General features: G+C 38.8%; 2 protein-coding genes, 1 non-coding gene and 1 pseudogene across 3 annotated transcripts; 3 read left to right on the forward strand and 1 right to left on the reverse strand.

Moving 5' to 3' along the window:
* Positions 1 to 338: 338 nt before the first annotated feature.
* On the forward strand, positions 339 to 1,323 carry LOC138878251 (secreted RxLR effector protein 161-like). The gene is made up of 2 exons (XM_070157919.1): positions 339 to 473; positions 979 to 1,323. The coding sequence occupies exons 1-2, from the start codon at positions 339 to 341 to the stop codon at positions 1,321 to 1,323; spliced, it is 480 nt and encodes a 159-aa protein (XP_070014020.1).
* Positions 1,324 to 4,122: 2,799 nt separating this feature from the next.
* LOC104248133 (ATP-dependent RNA helicase DEAH13-like) lies at positions 4,123 to 9,881 on the forward strand (annotated as a pseudogene).
* Positions 4,375 to 5,333, forward strand: LOC138868145 (ATP-dependent RNA helicase DEAH13-like). The gene is made up of 6 exons (XM_070157923.1): positions 4,375 to 4,418; positions 4,542 to 4,611; positions 4,692 to 4,767; positions 4,857 to 4,867; positions 5,019 to 5,075; positions 5,157 to 5,333. The coding sequence occupies exons 1-6, from the start codon at positions 4,375 to 4,377 to the stop codon at positions 5,331 to 5,333; spliced, it is 435 nt and encodes a 144-aa protein (XP_070014024.1).
* Positions 9,882 to 11,781: 1,900 nt separating the features above from the next.
* Positions 11,782 to 11,887, reverse strand: LOC138882005 (small nucleolar RNA R71). The gene has a single exon (XR_011403463.1). It is a non-coding gene; the product is annotated as a small nucleolar RNA R71 (small nucleolar RNA).
* Positions 11,888 to 15,788: the final 3,901 nt, after the last annotated feature.

Genomic DNA, 15,788 nt, shown 5'->3' on the forward strand with positions numbered 1-15,788 from the left:
GTGGTTTTTTGCAAGAGTTAGATTTTGACATTGGTCTTAATAAGGATACGATTTCATTTTCACAAGCCATAGGAAGTAATGAGTCTGACAAATGGATTGATGTCATGAAGGAAGAGTTAAAATCCATGGAATACAATAAAGTCTAGGATCTTGTTGAATAGCCAGAAAGTTCTAAAAGAATCGAATGTAGATGAGTCTTTAAGACCAAACGCGATTCAAATGGCAATATTGAGAGATACAAAGCCAGACTTGTTGCCAAGGGTTATACTCTGAAAGGAGGCATTGATTATAAAGAGACATTTTCACCGGTCTCAAAGAAAGACTAGTTAAGAATTATTATGGCTTTGGTGGCTCATTATGATTTAGAGTTACACCAAATGAATGTGAAAACTGCCTTTCTTAATGGAGATCTCGAGGAGGAAGTGTATATGGACCAACCAGAGGGTTTTGAAACTAAAGAAAAAGGTCAAATGGTGTGTAAACTGAAGAAGTCAATATATGGACTTAAACGAGCCTCATGACAATGGTATATAAAGTTTAATGATACCATAACATCTTTTGGATTTGTGGAAAATACTGTTGATCGGTGTATACACCAAAAGATCAGTGGAGCAAGTTTATGTTTGTAGTCCTATATGTTGATGATATTCTACTTGCTGCTAATGATTTAGGCATATTGCGTGAGACTAAAGATTTTCTCTTTAAGAATTTTGAAATGAAAGATGTGGGTGAGGCATCCTATGTGATAGGAATAGAAATATTTCGTGAACGGTCATAAGGATTATTGGGATTTTCTCAGAAAGGCTATATCGAAAGAATTCTAGAGAGATTCAATACGAACAATTATTCAACAGGAATTGTTCCAATTCAAAAGGGGACAAATTTAGTCTCATGCAATGTCCTAAGAATGATGTAGAATGAAAAAAAATGGAATCAATTCCTTACTCTTCTATTGTTGGTAGTCTGATGTATGCTTAGACTTGCACAAGACCGAATATTAGTTTTGCGGTCGAAATGCTAGGAAGATATCAGAGTAACCCAGGAATTGATCACTGGAAAGCTGCAAAGAAAGTTTTGAGGTACCTAAAAGGAACGAAGGATTATATGCTCATGTATAGGAGATTCAAGCATTTGGAAGTTGATGGATACTCGGATTTAGATTTCGCTGGATGTATTGGCACTAGAAAATCCACGTTTGATTATTTGTTCCAATTAGCTGAAGGAGTAATATCGTGGAAGAGTGCCAAACAGTCTGTCATTGCTACATCCACGATGGAAGAAGAATTTGTGGAATGTTTTGAGGCCACAATTCATGCATTGTGATGTCCCATCAAGCTTCTATCATGTAAATGAGGCTCGAAGATAAAATAATACCGCGTTGCATAATACTAACGGGTTATATCAATGCAGTAGAGTGGACATCCAGGGAAATAACGCTGCCAGTCCTAGCGGGGGGAGTCACACTGGAAACCACATTCCACGTCATGAACCAGGAAACAACCTATAACGCCATCATAGGACGCCCATGGATACACGCCGTGTGAGAGCTTCTATCAAGTGATCAAATTTCCCACCCCGTGGGGAATATTCAACATCCGAGGCGAACCGCACACTACCCAGGAATGCTATCGGATTGCCCAAGATTGCACGCACACCAAACAGCTGAAAAGGAGCAAGCATTGAGGCATAGCAATCAGCTATGTGGGGAACTAAACCTGACTCCCCAGCAAAGTCCATTAGACACACAGGCATCATAGAAGCCTATAAGGCAACCATAGAGAACCTCGACCCAGTCCAGTTGGACGACACCGACAATACAAAAAAGCTTACATTGGGCACAATCTTTCGGAGCCAGGTAAGTATCGTGAATTTTTAACTAACAATGCCGATTTATTTGCCTTTTCCCACTCAGATACGCTAGGGATCTCAAAGGACATCGCCACTCATATGTTGAATGTCGACCCACTCTATCCTCCGGTACGACAGATGAGGAGAAAGTTCAATGCAGCGATCAATGAAGCAGTCAGCGAAGAAGTGAACAAACTGCTCGCCAACGGTTCCATCAGGGAATCGAAATACCCCCAATGGGTCGCCAATGTGGTCATGGTCAAAAAGAAGAACGGGAAATGGCGAATGTGTATGTACTTCACCAATCTAAACAAAGCATGTCCCAAAGACTCCTTCCCGTTACCCCACATCGACCAACTGATCGATGCAACAGCAGGGCACGAACTACTGAGTTTTTGGATGCGTACTCCGGTTACAACCAAATTCTAATGGCCGAAGAGGATCAGGAAAAGACATCTTTCATCACACACCAAGGGACTTACTGCTATAAAGTGATGCCATTTGGACTCAAGAACGCGGGGGCCACCTACTAGAGGTTGGTCACCATAATGTTCAAGGAACAATTTGGCAAGACAATGGGGGTCTATATCGATGATATGCTGGTAAAGTCGGCAAAGAAAAAGGACCACATTAGTCATTTGAAAGAAGCCTTCGAGATATTGAGGCAGTACGGGATGAAGTTGAATCCGGAAAAATGTGCCTTATGCGCGAAGGAATAGATATTTGCTATTTGTAGCACTACCAAATGATCACTTGTCTTACTTGCCTTAGATCCTGCATGTTAGGGTTGTCCATTGAAGCGCAGGTTGTCCTATGATTTGTTATACATTAAGGGGAAAAAATGATGTGATTGCAAAGATTTAGTTGTTGTTGTCTTCTAATTAATCTTTTGAGCAATTTGAATTTCCTATTGTTAGTTTTCTTGAATTTGTATTTAGCTAAGCAAGTTTATATAATCTTCTTTTGATTTTCTCCTCCCTGACCCTCCACTTTTATGCAGAATGATTTTCTTTTAAGGCGTTACTCGATCTTAATCTTGGATGAGGCTCATGAGAGGAGTTTGAACACTGATATACTTATCGGTATGCTTTCTCGTATAGTAAGAGAGCGTCAGGTAAGAAAATAGTTTGCTATCTCCATAAAGTTGGTTGTCATTTCATTATTCATATGTGGCTTTAAAAATATTAGTGGTTACTCTCTAAGACTCCAGTTCTCCCTGACTCTCCCCATCCCCCTCATTTTCTTTAATTACCTTCCTTTGACTTCTCTGCATATTGATTGTTTCTACTTGTGTTGATACATATACTTGAAATTTATTCTATTCTGGGATCTGATAAAGATTAATGGAGATGTTTGGCATAAGTTTCTAATTCATTTGGGACTTGGAATATTGGTGTTCTTCTCGCATTTTTGTTTCTTACTCCAGTATCATTCTTCTTCCTTCTTGTTTTGTATATATGGTAAAGCACCTAACATATTTAATTTTCTTTTCTAGCCTGGATTTGCAAGAGCGAAAATTTGGTGCAGCTTACCATAATTAGAAGCCCCAACTAGAATTCATGACATTTAACTTCTCAATGCATTGTTGGACTTTTTATTTTCTTTCAAACTCTGTTTTTATATTTATTTTTAAATTATTATGGATATCAATATGTGAAGTCATCCACTAATTTCTCAAGTGAAGTACAAGTATCGAATTAGTTCAAAGTGCCCCGGAGAATTATGTAATCCCTTTGAATTTGTCTGCTAAGAGGATAAAGAAATATTTACAAACAGGATGGATTATGTTGATCACTGAGGAGTACATTTGCGAAGTGCATTGTTCTATTCTCTTCCATTCATGTTCTATTTTGCAAACGGCTCGAACTCATGATCTCTTGGTCACATGTCAGCAATTTAATATTTATAAAATGTATCACAAATAAACGTAAAAAAGAATGCCAACAACAAACTGAAAATGAAAATAAAAATATACTATTGATTAGGTTGTGGTTGGACCTGTGAAAACATATTGCCTAGGTTGTGGTTGGGCTCATGCTATGCATGGGCTGTTCATATCTAGTATAAGGACAACCCTTAAAGTTGTTTATACTTTTTATTTAAATACTCCATGTTAAATCTGTTCAATTTGAACACCTTAATAGAGTCTTTACTGTGTCATTAGAACTCGAAATTAATATGCAATAAAACACAAAAAATGCGTGTAATATGGAGTAACGAATAAAAAGAAGACATTTAATTTTTTTTTTAAAAAAGGTTTTAAATAAAGAAGAAAAACAAGAACCTGCCCGAAAAAAGGTTCTGCCGCCGTCCACCCCAACCCTTCGTTTTCTTCCCCGGCGACCCTCCTTGTTCCGTCTTCTTCTCCGACGAAGAGCTTCACTTGCCTTACCCTAGAGCCCCTTGATTTGGATACCATGATTTATGCTTATTTTTGTCCCTTTTGCAGCTTGAAAAAGAACATAGCGAAGTTATCAATTTGCTTCGACTGCCGGCTGCAAGAGTATTATTATTTTAGTCGTGATAATGGAGCCTAGTGTAGATATTAACCTTGATACAGACAATGTGAGGTAATTGATTTCCTAATCCACTTGCTTTTTTTGCTGCTTAAACAATTATTGTCTTTGGTTTCAGTTGAGAATATACCTTCGTAGTTATTAACTGGAAAGTATCTGGACTGCTTGTGTTAATAGTCTGAATGATCAAGATAGCAATGCAATTATATTGCCAGAGAAGAAAAAGAAGAAGACTGAAAAGGAACAGGTATAAACAGAAAATCAATATATTATACATGTTTGAACGTCTTCACAGATGACCGATTACTTTTATTTTTTTCATATCAGGTATCGAAAAAGATTAAAATGAAGAATAACATTAAGTTAAGTCAATCTCAGGAAAACAAAGCTGAAGAAACTCGAGGTAAGTGCATCCAGGAATGTTCATTATTTTTTTATTTTGTTAGTACTACTTATTCTTGTCATCTAGTTTTTGGACTTTGAATAATTCAGTCTTCTCAAATGTAGGAAGACAAGGAGAAATCAATCCTTTTAACTGAAAGCATTAAGACCTTGAAGTAATAATTCTCCTTATTTAGCTTGGACAACTTTTCTCTTTAAGTATCCAGGAATTTTTTTTGTTGGATAATGATAAATAATTCCCATTTCATGAAGTATCAGATCCAAGATGATCTTTATTCACTTATGTGGTCTTCAAGGAACTTGGGTCAGGTTTGTGTAATTGTCCATATTTACTTTACATGTGATAGGTTGTTAGACTTTACCTCTAAAATCATGCTCTGTATGCTGTAGGGTGAAACTAGCCGAGAGAAGTGTAAGAGAGAAGTACAGTTTTCTAGGGCGGGGTTAGAGATGCCACATAGAGATCGACCAGTCAAGAAGAGGACAGCCAACAGCCTAACTAGTGATGTCTTGGATGATTCTAACAAAATGAAGTCGAGTCCAATAGTCAATAGCAGTCTTTTGTAGTCCTCCTTAGGAAAAGGTGAAGTCCAAAGTGAAGCGCTGGTCACTCCAGGGTCTCCTGAAGAGTTGACTTCTCATAGTGGACTTTTAGTTTGCGGAGGAGATGTTTCGGTGCAAAATAAGCAAGAAGAGGATAGAACTACAGAATGTTTAAAGTCAGATTATCAGCAAGATCATCCATCTATTTGTGATTGTCATAACGAAGAACAGAGGAAATCAATGGTATTGCTTCACTCTCAGTTTATAAAGACTTTTATTTTGTGTCAACCATATACTTGGTACCTAATTTTCGTTGAGGCTCTCTCATATGTATGACATCCTTGTTCTGTGTGGGCACTTCATATTGAACAGGATGTTACCAAGGATATTCAAAATGCCATTCTGAGCAATAGTAGCAACTCGGCTAACAGTCTTCCTCAGAGAGCTTTAACAACTCCAAATGTGGTGCACGTTTTAAGACCAACGGAGGTTGAAAATAAGAGGAGCGATCTGCCGATAGTCATGATGGAACAGGAGATAATGGAAGCTATAAATGAGAACACGTGTGTAATAGTTTGTGGTGAGACAGGTTGTAGTAAGACAACCCAAGTTCCTCAAGTGAGATATTCTATTGTTCTCTATATGCTTCCTGTGAGAAAGCATGAGAGAAAATATTATTGATATTGTTCTCATATGTTAAACATGATACAATGAGCCCTATATATATATACACATAACATGTCCTACTCTTAATACATATGTGATTAGGGTTATTTACTACTATTTAGTATTTACATAACTATTCTAACACTTCATTTTCCTTCGGTTGGTAATATAGAGTTTTATTTATTTCATTCTTCCTTAATTTTTAGTTTTGTTTTAGTGTTTTTATCTCTTGCTTTTGGTTTGGGATCTTTCAGTTCCTTTATGAAGCTGGCTATGGTTCAAATCATTCCAATGGTCATGGTGGTATTATTGGTGTGACTCAACCACGCTGTGATGTAGTACTTGCAACTGCCAAACGAGTGGCATTTGAGCTTGGTTTTAGTCTTGGCAAAGAGGTTGGTTTCCAAGTTAGACATGACAGGAGGATAGGAAACAATTTCTCCATAAAGTTCATGACTGATGGAATTTTGCTTCGGGAACTGCAGGTAAGATGTCAGTATTAATGTCTAGGTAAATTGAAATCTTCGTCCCTACCTTTTAAGTGCTTTATATTTAGTCCTTACTATGAAAAATGGTGCACACCATTTGACTGCTAAATATTTAAGAAAAGGTTGAGAAAATTATAGCAATACCTTGAATAGTGAAATAATTGAAACTTTATAAATTACTTTCAAAGAAGCAAGAGAGATGTTTCTATCAATTAGCTGTGTCTTGGTTTCAAACTAGTTGGAGTTGGCTATATGAATCCGCTATGTTCATTCCACTCCATTCAGACCCATTTTTAATCCAATTTTGGAATATCTTAACACTATTGGCTTTTGTTTAGGAGTTAAATATTTTTTTTTTGTCGAGAAAGGTAACAGAAAAGAAGAAAAGTGAACTAGTGACTCCTTTAGTTGTTGAGATAATGTGGAGGGACAGTGGTAACCAGTTTAATTACCAAGCAAAGGTTAAGTCGTTCAGAAGCGGGAACAATAGTAAAATCAGGATACAGTTCAAAGCATGCTTGTGAATGCAACTATAATCCCATTGGTTTTGTTTTTAACCTCTTGCAGTTAGAGGGGGATAGTGCTGCAGGTTGAGGTCTCATTACAAAATTGTTAATATAATTATTTTTGGGAGAAACAATGGATTAGGCACTCCTAGTCATTTTTGCAATTTGCATATTGAGCCGAATAATGTTAAAAAAAGCCCAATATTGTACAGTTCGAAATAATTTCAGTTTTATGTGAACAATTCACATATGGACATAAAACCAACTCCTAACTAATCCTTGATGCTTTCTTATAAACAATAGGATGACTATATGTAAAAAAAATCCTTTTTATGTCATTAAAAGAAAAGGATTAAGGTTCCAAAATATTCGGACTCACCTGAATGAAGCTATTGTTTGGTATGGGGGAAGTTGAGGGACAAAGAGCTCTACCCCTTTGGCGATCATAGTGAGGGTCATATATCAGTATATTCAAGGAGGATTTGTCCATTCAACTTTTGCGCAAGGAAAAAAGATCCTTTCATGCTCGTTGTGGTTCTGTTGCTTTCTAGTAATTCAGTGTCATACTCAATCAACTTTGTTGTTTCACTGGTGCAATGCCACTTTACATGAGATATTCAATCCATGCTCCCTTTTGTCCATTATAGATGGTTCTGTCTGGTTTTCTTTTATTCTTTACCAATTTGTGTTTAATAAGAATCAAGTTTTAAACTCAAGCGTTGCTGGACCTTGCTTTTCAGATATGAGTTAAAATTCTAATTGCATAAATTGGTATGTTGGAGTTATTTTTTGACAGGTAAGTGACTTTATTAAATTTTTTGGTATATGCTCTATAGAGTTAGAACCAAATAGTTGAATGAAATGAATTAACGATTAGTCTAGGACGACGAACATGGATCAAGAGTGTCTATCAAGACCTTTTTCTTCTTCACTTCAAAGAGGCAATGCACCCTTTGTTTGAATGTTACTTGTTCATAAAGATTGATTTTTTGAAGTTATACATTCTTCTTAAAAAAAAAGGGTTAGGCGCGAAGGAATAGATATTTTGCTATTTGTAGCAGTACTAAATGATCACTTGTCTTACTTGCCTTAGATCCTGCATGTTAGGGTTGTCCTATGATTTGTTATACTTTAAGGGAAAAAAATAATGTGACTACAAAGATTTAGTTGTTGCTGTCTTCTAATTTATCTTTTGAGCAATTTGAATTTCCTACTGTTAGTTTTCTTGAATTTGTATTTGGCTAAGCAAGTTTATATAATCTTCTTTTGATTTTCTCCTCCCTAACCCTCCACTTTTATGTAGAATGATTTTCTTTTAAGGCGTTACTCGATCTTAATCTTGGATGAGGCTCATGAGAGGAGTTTGAACACTGATATGCTTATCGGTATGCTTTCTCGTATAGTAAGAGAGCATCAGGTGAGAAAATAGTTTGCTATCTCCATAAAGTTGGTTGTCATTTCATTATTCATAGGTGGCTTTAAAAATACTAGTGGTTACTCTCTAAGACTCCAGTTCTCCTTGACTCTCCCCATCCCCCTCCTTTCTTTAATTACCTTCCTTTAACTTCTACACTTTTTGACATATTTGATTATGTGCTTTATTGCATAGAGAATATGAGGAGCAACAGAAAAAAGTTCTTTCAGGACAAACGGTAAGCCCTGAAGAGAGAGTATATCCACTGAAACTTGTGCTGATGAGTGCTACACTTCGAGTTGAGGACTTTATATCTGGGGGAAAATTTTTCCGTGATCCTCCCCCTGTAATGGAAGTCCCCACTCGCCAATACCTAATTACTATTCATTTCTCCAAGAGAACTGAGATGGTGGACTATGTCGGCCAAGTATACAAGAAAATATTGTCAATTCACAAGAGATTGCCACCTGGTGGTATACTTGTATTTGTGACAGGGCAAAGGGAAGTTGAATACTTGTGTCAGAAGCTGCGCAAAGCTTCTAAGGAGATAGTTGAGAGAGCTTCCAAAGTGGATAATCAGATGTCTTTGGTATCTGAAGGGAATACCATCGAGGAAAATGTTATCAAGGAGATAAGTGAGGCATTTGATGATGAAATGAGTTCTATGACTGAGATAACTGAACGTTTTAATTCCTATGATGAGGATCACGGGGAGATCTATGAATATGAATCAGAAATTTCCTACGATTCAGCAGATAATAGTGATTTGGATGTTTATGGTGATGATGCACAGTTGTTAAACCAGAAGTCTCTAAGCTCTGATGGTCAGTTAGATGTTTTAGGTGAGGAGGGAAGCCTTACATCACTGAAGGCTGCTTTTGAAGCTTTGGCTGGTAAAAGGACATCAAAACCTGATTCTGGCGAACATGAACTTGTTCCTATCAGTGAAGAAGGAGCTTCTAATAAATCTGAACCTCTCTTAAGTAAGGTTAGGAATGGGGCTAATGGAACCTTTGCTGGTCTGATGTGTGTTTTACCTCTTTATGCTATGCTTCCTGCATCTGCATAGCTTCGCGTGTTTGAAGAGGTCAAGGAAGGAGAACGCCTAGTTGTTGTTGCCACTAATGTGGCTGAAACCTCATTGACAATTCCCGGTATTAAATATGTGGTTGACACAGGCAGAGAAAAGGTCAAAAAGTACAACTCTTCCAATGGTATGGAAGCTTATGAAATACAATTTATAAGTAAGGCTTCAGCTGCTCAGCGTGCAGGAAGGGCTGGAAGAACAGGTCCTGGGCACTGTTATCGGCTTTATTCTTCTGTAGTCTTTAATGACATGTTCTTTGACTTCTCAAAGCTGACAGACTTAGTTAGTGTTTTTAATTTTTTGATTTTGATGTAATAACAGGGTCGCGAACCAGAACCTAAATAAAACGGCACCTCGACCGGCTCTTAATATTAGGCTAGATTTATGTCATTTGACGATTGTTTTTCCCCAGCTTGATTATGTTTCAATGCACTAATATAATCAAATAATGAAAAATGAGCTTTAAACTGTGTTGCATGAATGAGGAGTTTGTATAAGGCCTTAAAGATGTGATTAGAGCTACATTGAAGCAAAAAAGACCCCTAGGAACTGAGTAAGCGAGAAGACGAGAAAAAGAATCAACCAAATGTAGACCTGGACTAGCGCGGCCATTAGCGCGTCCACTAGCGTGACCGCACTAGCCCAGATGGTCAAGGCAGAATGGTAAGGCTTACTAGCACGGTCATTAGCGTGCCCACTAGCGCGGCCGCGCTAGCCCAGTTCCAAAAAATAATTCCCAAGGGTAATTTTGGAAGTCTGGGGGGCAAATTCACTTAACCTATAGAAGGTCAAGCTCGTCCAAGGTGTGTGTGTGCAACTTTTGATAGCTGAGAGCAAGAAAAGGAAAGGCAAGAGGCAAGGAGGAGTATTCTACATCAAGTTCTTCTCTTCTTCCTTTTGTTTTTATGATTTGTAATGAATTTAATTATTGTGATGAACATCATTGTTATGAGTAGCTAACTCTTTTAATCCAAGGTTTTGGGTGAACTCGTTGTGGATGAACTTGTTGTTATATTTATATAGTTTGAGTTGGTTGTTAATCTCTATTTGTTCAACTACGTTTTGATTTTGGTTAGTTGAAAGGATCCTCAATTAGCCGTTCCTATTTATTATGTATCTGCTTGAGAGAGAGTGCATATTTAGGTAATTGTTTGAACAACATCACTCCCAGAGTATAGGCGAGAGTCATAACCGAGGGTTTAGAGGTTGGAGTAGAGATAACGATATCTTGGGTGCGATCTAAGAGAACTGTAATGCGAATCTAGCTAGCATAGCTTGAGAGAGTGCGTCTAGTAAATTATCATAATTACTTGAGAGAGAGTTATGATAGCTAGAGAGTTCATGATCGATAGAGACAACTAAATCAAAGCTATAAGAAACATACGACTAAGGAATTCAACAACGGGGGAAACCATTACCTTAGACCTTTATTCCAATTGTCTACAACTGTGTATTAGTTAATCTTCATTTTATTGATTTTGTTAATTGTAGACCATAACACCACTTGTTATTTACAAAGTTTGAGAAGGTTGACTAATAAGAATTTAGTACTTTAAAGGCTTCTCTTGATACATTAATTCCCTGTGGGATTCGACTCGGGGCATAATACCCAGGATTATATTTGCAACGCCCGCTTAGTTTTTTAATAGACACAGTTGCACGTGATCAAATTTTGGCGTCGTTACCGGGGAGTTAACGGTATTATCAATTACGATCGAAAGAAGTACAAAAATTCTTAGTGTAGTTAGTTCTCTCTATACCCAACTTTTACATTGAAATTTTTAACGTTTGTCGACTTGGTTGCACAGGTGCATGCCTAGAAACTTATCGAGAACTGGTGAAGTATTTGAAGCATTACCAAATCCCGAGAAATTTTTTAAAGTCTTGAACCGGGCCAACCAGAAAAACAAACAACAACAAACAACTGACCCATTAGAAATAACAATGAGAGATCACGAAGAACACCCAGTTGTACCAATAGCGCCAATGGCACCTCTTGTGCCAGAGGCGGCTCTCTATGACTGGGCATAACCCACAGCTAAAAATCTGGACACCTCAATTTAGTCCCACAGATACAAGCTGAATCCTTCAAAATCACGAATAACATGTTGCATTTGTTGCAAAATAAGGGACTATTTTCGGGGTTACAAGTCGAAGATCCTCAATAGCATTTGAAAAATTTTCTGTCAATCTGCAAAATCCAAAGGCAACCCAATGTAACTCCGGAAGCAATCAAGTTGCTATTATTCCCATTTTCAGTGACAGGAGCTGCTCAGACCTGGTTAAACTCACTCCCCATAAATTCCATAACAACCGATTGGTGACATTTTGAGTTTTAAACAGAGACCAATGGAAATATTGCATGAAACATGAGGGCGTTTTAAAGGGATGCTGGTCATATGTCCGCACCATGGCATTCTAGATTTGATGTTGGGACATCAGTTCTACATAGGATTGTTAGATAGCGTGAAGAACATTGTTGATGCTTCAGCTGCTGGAGCATTTTTGAGTAAAACATGGAGAGAAGGTCAAGGTCTGCTTGACAAGATGGCACAAAATTCGGGATGGATAACCAGAAATGCACCAATCACTCCAGTGGTGCACTCAATGCCTTTAGATCCATCCAATTCAATGGTTGAAAATATGGCCACCTTATTGACACAAATGAGCATACTCACCAAAAAAGTGGAAGAGTCAGGGCAAAAACAACAGGTACATATTGTAGATACTACGAATGGGGTCTTGCGCACATCTTACATTAGTCAGCCAATTGGTAACCAGTGGAAAGCAGAACACGATCATCAGCATTACCCTGAAGATATGAACTATGTGACTAATTATGGGGGCCAGAGACAGGGTAGTCAGAATTGGGGCAAGCAGAATCAACAGTACATGCCATCCCAATCACAGTTCAACAGTGGGAATATGGGACGTATGAGACCCCCCAACAATATAGCACCTTACCCAAGGCCACAGGGATACAATAATCAAAATCAACAGTAGGGGTATCACCCTTCTCAACAGCAGTATAGTGGAAGGCAGGAAGATGAGTTTGCTAGACTGGAAGCAATGATGCAACAGGTTATTGGGTCTAATGCAAAGATTAGTGAGAGAGTAGATGCACATGATTCAGCGATCAAAAATATTAAAATGCAGATGGGCCAAATTTCGATGTCTCTGAACAATCTCCCTCATGAAACACTATCTGCAGATACCCAGGTAAATCCAAAAGATTAAGTCCCGAAGCAGCTGATGGCGGTGATCCTACGGAATGGCAAAGATTTGGATGTCGATCAAGAAAAGGATCGAGAAGCCAGAGAGCCTGAGACACTCATATCAGTGCCCATTGAGTTGGATGAATCAATGAAACTGATAGAGGTGACAGTCCAGCCTGCCCAGGAAGAAAGTAGCATTCAAATGGAGACCGAGAAAGAAGCTGAGATAGCACATGAACCAGTGGTTGATGTGGCGGATGATAAAGATCGAACACAAATGATTGGAAAGAAGAGACCTCCTGCACCCTTCCCTCAGAGTCTAGCTAAGTACCAAAAAGAGGAGCAATACAAGAAGTTCTTGGAGATGCTAAAACAAATCCAAGTAAATATTCCCTCAATTGATGCTTTGAAAGAGATGCATGGGTATGCAAAAATGGTGAAGGATTTAATGTCCCGAAAATTTGATTTCCAAGACTTGGCCACAGTTACTCTTACTCAGACCTGTAGTGTAGTGGTGACTAGACCAATTGCAGAAAAGCTATCTGACCCAGGGAGCTTTACAATCCCATGCACTATTGGTGATTTTGCCTTTGCTAAAGCACTGTGTGATCTAGGGGCCAACATTAATCTTATGCCCCAGGCAATTTATAAGAGGCTGGGTATTGGAAAAGCTAGACCTACATCTATGTTGTTGTAACTGGCTGACAGGACGGTAAAGCGACCCTCTGGAATACTAGATAATGTGTTGATTCAGGTAGGGAAATTTATGTTCCCTGCAGATTTTGTAATCTTAGACTGTAAAGTGGATGAAGAGATTCCTATAATTTTGGGAAGCCAATTCCTGGCCACGGGTAGAGCTTTAATTGATTGTGAAACTAGGGAGTTAAAGATGAGGTTGAACGATGAAGATATAACATTCAACGTGCAGAAATCTATGAGGCGACCAAGTGAATTCGCCAATTGCTCTCTTATTGATGCCGTGGATGTAATCGTAGAGACCGATGATGAACTACTGACTATTGAAAACACCCTAGTTGCATGTTTAATGAATTTAGATGAGGTAAAGGGAGAAGAACTGGCTGGATGGGTGATGGCATTAGAGGGTAGAGGGTTCTAGGATAGAACTCTTGAATTTGAGCCCTTGCACTTGGAAAACAAAGAAACTCCTCCAGCCAAGCCATCAATCGAAGAACCACCAAAGCTGGAGTTAAATCCATTGCCAGCCCATCTCAGGTATGAGTTTCTTGGACCTGACTCCACATTACCTGTTATTATCTCATCTAGTTTGTTAGATGTGCAGGCTCAACAACTCTTGCAGTTACTTAAGGAATGCAAGACTGCCATTGGGTGGACCATAGCAGACATAAAGAGTATCAACCCTGTATACTGTATGCACAAACTTTTACTGGAAAAGGGACACAAACCTTCCATGGAACACCAAAGAAGGCTGAACCCCAATATGAAGGAGGTGGTGAAGAAAGAAATGATCAAGTGGTTAGATGCGGGAATCATTTTCCTAATTTCTGATATTAGCTGGGTTAGCCCAGTTCAATGTGTACCTAAAAAGGGTGGCATGACGGTAGTTAAGAATGATAACAACGAATTGATCTCTGCAAGAACCGTCACAGGCTGGAAAATCTGCATGGATTATAGAAAGCTAAATCTAGCCACCCGGAAGGACCACTTACCACTTCCTTTCATTGATCAGATGTTAGATAGATTGGCAGGGAGGTCACACTTCTGTTTTCTGGATGGATAACAACCAGATTTCTATTGCCCCGGAGGATAGGGAAAAGACTTCATTTACTTGCCCTTACGAAGTGTTTGCCTTCAGGAGAATGCCATTTGGTCTTTGTACTGCACCTGCAACATTCCAACGGTGCATGATGGCCATTTTCACAGACATGGTGGAAGCCATTATGGAGGTCTTCATGGATGATTTCTCAGTGGTGGGAAATTCGTTCGATGAATGCCTAGCAAATTTAAACTGTGTACTGAAGAGGTGCATCGAGACGAATCTAGTGTTGAAATAGGAGAAGTGCCACTTCATGGTATAAGAAGGAATAGTCTTGGGGCACTTAGTGTCGAGTAAAGGGATTGAGGTGGACAAAGCCAAAGTCGACATTATAGAAAAACTTCCACCTCCCACATCAGTCAAGGCTATTCGTAGCTTCCTAGGACACACCGGCTTCTATCAGCGATTCATAAAGGACTTTTCCAAGATCGCCAATACCCTCTGTAAGCTGCTCAAAAACGATAACCCATTTGTGTTTTCTGATGATTCCAGGGTGGCTTTTGAGGAACTAAAGAAGCGGCTAGTCACAGTACCAATTATAATTGCTCCCGACTGGGAGCAACCATTTGAACTCATGTGTGATGCTAGTGACTATGCTGTGGGAGCCGTGTTGGGACAGCGCAAGAATAAGGTAATGCACCCTATTTACTACGCAAGTAGGACGTTGAATGGCGCTCAACTGAATTATACGGTAACTGAAAAAGAAATGTTGGTTGTTGTATTTGACTTTGATAAGTTCAGGTCTTGATCAGATCGAAGGTAGTCGTGTACACAGATCACGCAGCCATTCGGTATTTAGTTGATAAAAAAGAGTCCAAGTCGTGCCTAATTCGTTGGGTGCTGCTTCTACAAGAGTTTTATTTGGAGATTCGTGACCGTAAGGGCACGGAGAACCAAGTCACTGATCATTTGTCACGCCTTGAAGGTGCTGAAAATGCAATTGAGTTTGAGGATATTCTGGAAACCTTTCCAGACGAGCAACTGCTAGCCACAAGTGTGGAAGATATGCCATGGTATGCTGATATTGCAAACTATTTGGCCTGCGGCATTGAACCATATGAACTCTCCTATGTTCAAAAGAAACGATTTTATCGTGACTGCCGAAACTACTACTGGGATGAACCGCATTTGTTTAAAATTTGCATTGACAACATGATCCGGAGATGCGTCCCCGAGATAGAACAATATTTTGTTTTGCAGGCTTGTCACGTGTCACCTTATGGAGGACATTTTGGAGGAGTTCGGACAGCAACGAAGGTGTTAGAGGCCGGGTTCTACTGGCCAACAATCTTTAACGATGCTCATCAA

The sequence above is a fragment of the Nicotiana sylvestris genome, chromosome 1 (assembly GCF_000393655.2).
Source record: "Nicotiana sylvestris chromosome 1, ASM39365v2, whole genome shotgun sequence".
NCBI lineage: Eukaryota > Viridiplantae > Streptophyta > Magnoliopsida > Solanales > Solanaceae > Nicotiana > Nicotiana sylvestris.